At 41.9% G+C, this 6,000-nt stretch overlaps 1 protein-coding gene across 1 annotated transcript in view; it reads left to right on the top strand.

Annotated features, from left to right (window-relative positions):
• Window positions 1–309: 309 nt before the first annotated feature.
• The window catches only part of CA10 (carbonic anhydrase 10), a 483,383-nt gene continuing 477,692 nt past the window's right edge, over window positions 310–6,000 (top strand). The window contains exon 1 of the mRNA XM_030206387.1: window positions 310–370. Coding sequence (XP_030062247.1) covers window positions 310–370 — 61 coding nt within the window. The remainder of the gene's footprint in view (window positions 371–6,000) is intronic.

Here is a 6,000-nt window from a genome sequence, read left to right as displayed (position 1 = left end):
GCTGTGCGCTGGAATAGACTCGTCGGAGAAGTGGGCTGTCTTATGCATTGGAGGAATATTTTCTGTGGATTTATTACCCAAATTTGCTGGAAGAGCCGGGTGTCGCTTTTTCGTCTGATCGCGGGCAGAAAGGGGAAATGAACAGCGCGCATTTAAGGGAATTTTGACATGTGGCAGGAGCGTGGGGTCTGGGAGATACCTACAGCAGGTGGAAAAGGAGATTTGCTGGAAGAATTCATACTGTGATATTGATCTCTCTCTTTTTTTTTTTTTTTTGCCGAGTGATACACTTGGAATGAAAGTCGGAGGATGGAAATTGTTTGGGAGGTGTTTTTTATTCTTCAAGCTAATTTCATCATTTGCATCTCAGGTATGCAGTAAACGTTATGGCAATGTTACCGATATCGTCCCAGCACGTTTGCAGCAATAAAATATTTACAGTAAAAGCAATTGAAAGGGGGTTACAAAGACCACTGGCACATTTTGCTGTTGCAAATTCAGAGTAGGGGGGAAAGGCAGGGAATGTGGTCCTGAGTAAAGAACGGATAATTTAGCAGGTATTACGGTTTGTGGATTGTTTCATTTGTAAAAGTTCCCAAGTCAGTGGCTGACATTTAACCTGCAAAAAGCGTCTCGTGTTTCGCTTTTATGTTTGCTGTGATTGAAAAATGTGAAACTCCTATGGGACCTAATGGGATGGAAAATGGTTTTTGTGTTTCTTTTTGGTTTTAAAGGGTTTATTTAGATTCTCTCTGCGAATGTTGAGGTTTCACATCCTTTTGGAAGGCTTTTCAGACCCTGTGCACCAGGGGATTTTATTTCAGTCTTTCAGTCCCGAGATTGGTAATCTAGTCTCAGAAGAAAATCAGGTCATTTAAATCGGCACTGGAGCCTGTCCAGTTAATGAATAGACATGCCTGCTGTCTAGCGTTAAGGATTAAAGCAATTTATTCTAGGGGAAAACATTCTTTTCTACTTCAGAAGTGCTGCCTGCTGGTTAATTTGTCATGCCAGTCAACCCAGATTAATTATGTTGTGGAAACGACAATAGGAGGCGGGTAAGGTTTGCTGGGGCACTTCAAACACAACCTGGAAAAGCAATACATTTTATCTTTCCTAAGCGAGGAAGGTAAATCATGGTAAAAATCCAGGGGGAAAACCTCTGTGCAGCAGCCTGAACAGTGCAGCCATGTCTGTGACACAGTCTTCGTCCACTATAGGAACACTCACTGTATAATTGATACACTGTCGGTGTAGCTGTCACTTTGAAGGGCAAGGCTTCCGACTCCCTTGTACTCATCAGTGTGATTTGAAATGTATTTGAAATGTTTGAAAGGTCATAGCATCTCATTGCACTAATGAGCTCACCACGATCAAATTTAAGGGCTACACTGGAGAGCCATTATATATATATATATATATATATATATATATATATATATTATATATATATATATATATATATATATATAAAAATGGGTGCTGCTCTCAAGAGGAAAGTGGACTGAAAGATCAAATGGGATTTAAAGATAAATCCTTTTTTTTTTAAAGTTGTTTATTATTAACTAATCAGAGATCCATGGTAAAAAAAAAATCAGTCAAATAAAACGAGATGAAATGAGTGTGCACTGAAAGCCATATCACAGCCTAAACTGGCTTAAAGAAATGCAGAACCTCCCCTGCCTTCTCCTGCATAGAAATGACAAGGTTTTAGCTAAAGGGAGGGGGCGGGGCGGGGGCATCAAAAGGAAGTTTTCTTCCCAGGACCTACTTCAACTATCTCAGTGCCAAAAAGCATTTCAGGTCTGTTACCCCCCCCCCCCCCACCCCCACCCCCACCCCATCCTTTTTTCACAGGAAATGCTTTGAAGTTGCCCATGGGAGGCTGTGGGCAGTTTAGTGCTTACACTGACCATTGTATCTCTAATGGAGCAGGTCTCACCTATTTCACAAAAGGATCTAAACAAGTGCTATTACTTGAGTTCTCAGATTGCACAGTGGTTGATACCCAAACCTGCTCTGCTTCTCTCTGGTTTTTGCTATGTTTATTTAGGCAAGCATCTTCCACCCCAGCCGTGGCTGCATAAGAGGCACAAGAGGGTTTGTACATTTTGGGGATCTTGCCGGGTATTTGTGACCTGGATTGGTCACTGTTGGAAACAGGATGCTGGGCTCCATGGACCTTTGGTCTTTCCCAGTATGGCAATACTTATGTACTTCCATAGACACTGATGGTTTCTGTAAATGCTTGCACTAAGTTATCATTTTAACATTAAATAAATTTACATTTCTCATATAGAATTTGATATTCATAGGTTAAAATATGGGGCATCATTCAACTGTAGAAACTGCTGTTAACCCAAAATAGCAGACTCTCTTGCCTCTTGTGCTAGTTTATTAATTACTCATTTCTTTATTATTACGTATTAGTTATCATTTTCTAGCCGAGTAGCTCAAGATTTTATGTGAGGTTGGGGTTAATAGCAAATATTAATGGCATATAACCTAGGCTATATCCTGCACGCTTCATTTATTTTTAATCTGCAAAGTGGTACTGTATTTTAGACTTGTCTTCACAAAAGCTCTGCAGTGCCTAGTATTTAAAACCTCTGTGTATGGTGATTGATATGTTTTGATACAGTGTATCCCTTCTCCAAGAAGAGTTGGATACAGCATCCTGAATGTGGTATAAAATCATTGTAGCACTGATTGCTTAGGTATTGCTCCTGCAACTGGCAAAGACTGGAAAAGCAAGTTGGTGGGGGGGGGGGAGGGGGAGTCATGGGAAGGATGCTCAGATCTAAACAATTCTGACCAATGGATTCCATTTGTATTGTGTACTGGATTAAGACCTTTTGCTGGTTCCTGTGCTATTTGGACAGATGGCAACTGACCTCTTACAGGAATGTATCCTGCCAACGCATAAGGCGCAAGATTGTGGAATATGAGAAAATGGAAGTAGAGAAGGATTCAAATGTATTTGAATGCCATGATGAACATGTTTGCTCAGTATGATTTCAGTCCTGTAATGGAATGCTGTTTTAATCGGTGTTGGTATGTGATAATGTTGGAATTAGCAGCCATACCCCATAAACTGTCAAGCTTCCACAGCTGACAGCTGGGATATATATCCACAGCAGTATACACCAAATAGCTGGGCAGACTGGAGAAGTCAATAATTCCATCTACCATGGTCCATTATGATAGTTTTTGTTTTAGGGTGGGGGTTTTTTTTCAGGCATAATTGTTTGACTGCAAACACCCTGAGAGTTTATAAAATCATAGCATTGAATTTTATATGCCAGGTGGTTTAGGGATGCTCTATTTGGTTTTCTTAAATGCATATCTCATTTTCTGAATATTTTGCAGTCATATTTTATTGACAGTACCTACACCTTTTGATAAGGTGTTGTAGACGTGGTGTACAGCATTATAGCTCGGTTTTGGTAAGCTGAACATTGGTTGGGTAAGATTTAAGGCTATGGAGTTATTTAAAGAAGCCAGAATTTCCTTTTATTTCCAGCAGGGTCAATATTTCCATTACTATCCCAGATAAGGTTCACATCTCTCTGCAGGATGTTGCAAATCATGCGTCATTTTGTGGCAGTGACCCTTGTTGGTGACATGGATTAGGAACTCGGGAATCCATTATAAAACAGGCAAGTGAATCAAGTGCTGCCTGGATGATCATGACAATGAATCCATAAATATTTGACTGGACATGTCTGAAAAGCAAGATTGCCATAGAATCTAGTGTTAGTATGAAGATATAGATATGAATAGCAGGGCTTTATTTGAGGGGGTACTGAGTACCAGCACCTTTTCCAGTGTCTGCTAAAATTGACCCATGGACCACAAGTTTTAATGAAAGAGCTCAGGCCCTACACACCAATTCTGCCTTGTCATAGATTCTGTGACTGGTTGCAGGGGGCCTGGCTATTGTGGAGTGAGTCCCTCAGTGATCACCCCACCCCTGGAGGGTGGCCTGGCATTTCAGTACCGGCACCTTTTTTGCTAGAAAAATTGCACTGATGAATAGTAACATGAGAATGCACATTGAAGGTAATTTTGCTGGATTTATAGAGAGCATGATAGCTGGGAAGTCCAATAATGGTGAAAAAATGTTACTGAACTAGACGGAAACACCGAAACGATAACTGGCAGCCTGGGCAAGTAGATGATAAATGGGTTTCAGTCCTAACAAAATGTAAGGAGATGTTACTTGGCAGGATCAAAAGCAGATGTAGCATCAAGCTGCAGGAAGACAGGCACTGATGTGTGTTTGGCTGTATAAAGGTGGGAATTACTTGCATGGATTTTGCTAGGTTATAATGAGAGTACCTGCGGTAGAGATTGCAGGTGTAGAGGCTCTTTTAATAAGGCATGCCTAAAAGTGGCCTGCGCTGGTGTGGGCACATATTTTGGACTCGCTCCTGGAAAAAATACTTTTTTTTGTGGCCAAAAATGGATGTGCGACAAAATTAAAACCAGCGCATGGCCATTTTCGGGCTGAAACCTTACCGCCACCCGTTGACTTAGCGGTAAGGTCTCACACATTAACCAGGCAGTAAGCAGCCAGTGCACATGCACTGCTGATTACCACCCAGTAAGCGCCACGTGGTGGAAAATAGAAAATTCTACTGTGTTTTCGGCATCCAGTCAAAAATGGAATTACCGCCCAGGGCACAGGGTAGCTGGCTGGTAGTTCTGTCTGTTTGCCTGTCCTGTTTAGATTATGAGCTCTTTGAGCAGGGACTGTCTTTTCATGTATGGTGTACAGCGCTGCGTATGCCTTGTAGCGCTATAGAAGTGATAATAAGTAGTAGTAGTAGTAGTAATAATGTAGAAGCCTGCCCTTGCAGATCAGCAACGCAGCTGCGCAGGCTTCTGTTTCTGTGAGTCTGACGTCCTGCACATACTTGCAGGACGTCAGACTCACAGAAACAGAAGCCTGCGTGGCTGCGTTGCTGATCTGCAAGGGCAGGCTTCTAGATGGAATGTTGCTAGTGGAGGAGTAGCCTAGTGGTTAGTGCAGTGGAACATGTAATGTTGTTACTATTTGAGATTCTGGAATGTTGCTATTATTTGAGATTCTACATGGAATGTTGCTACTATTGGAGATTCTGTTGCTACTATTTGAGATTCTACATGGAATGTTGCTATTCCTTAGATTGTGAGCTCTTTGAGCAGGGACTGTCTTTTCATGTATGGTGTACAGCGCTGCGTATGCCTTGTAGCGCTATAGAAGTGATGATAAGTAGTAGTAGTAGTAGTAATGTAGAAGCCTGCCCTTGCAGATCAGCAACGCAGCTGCGCAGGCTTCTGTTTCTGTGAGTCTGACGTCCTGCACATACTTGCAGGACGTCAGACTCACAGAAACAGAAGCCTGCGTGGCTGCGTTGCTGATCTGCAAGGGCAGGCTTCTAGATGGAATGTTGCTAGTGGAGGAGTAGCCTAGTGGTTAGTGCAGTGGAACATGGAATGTTGCTACTATTTGAGATTCTGGAATGTTGCTATTACTTGAGATTCTACATGGAATGTTGCTACTATTGGAGATTCTATTGCTACTATTTGAGATTCTACATGGAATGTTACTATTCCACTAGCAACATTCCATTTTTAGATTGTGAGCTCTTTGAGCAGGGACTGTCTTTTCGTGTATGGTGTACAGAGCTGCATATGCCTTGTAGTGCTATAGAAGTGATAAGTAGTAGTAGTAGTTCTAATTTGGCATGTCTTGGACATACATAGGCACCTATGCACCTTAGTAAAAGGGCCTCTTAGTCTCTCTGAGGCTAATAATCATAAAAAGCTGAGATCTTCAATTTGGAAACCATATTAGGTGCTTATTTTTAGGCAAACTTAGCAGCCTAAGGGGCTCTTGTACTAAGCCGTGGTAAGCACCAATGCGTGATTACTGCAGCAAAAAATGTCTCAACCATGGGCCACACTCAGGCATACTGTGGTAATTTTTGCATGTGTGTGTGCCACGCGCTGCAA

This window comes from Microcaecilia unicolor, chromosome 6 (assembly GCF_901765095.1).
Source record: "Microcaecilia unicolor chromosome 6, aMicUni1.1, whole genome shotgun sequence".
Classification (NCBI taxonomy): domain Eukaryota; kingdom Metazoa; phylum Chordata; class Amphibia; order Gymnophiona; family Siphonopidae; genus Microcaecilia; species Microcaecilia unicolor.
The sequence above is the reverse complement of the archived record's forward strand: the minus strand, read 5'-3'. Positions and strand labels throughout refer to the sequence as shown.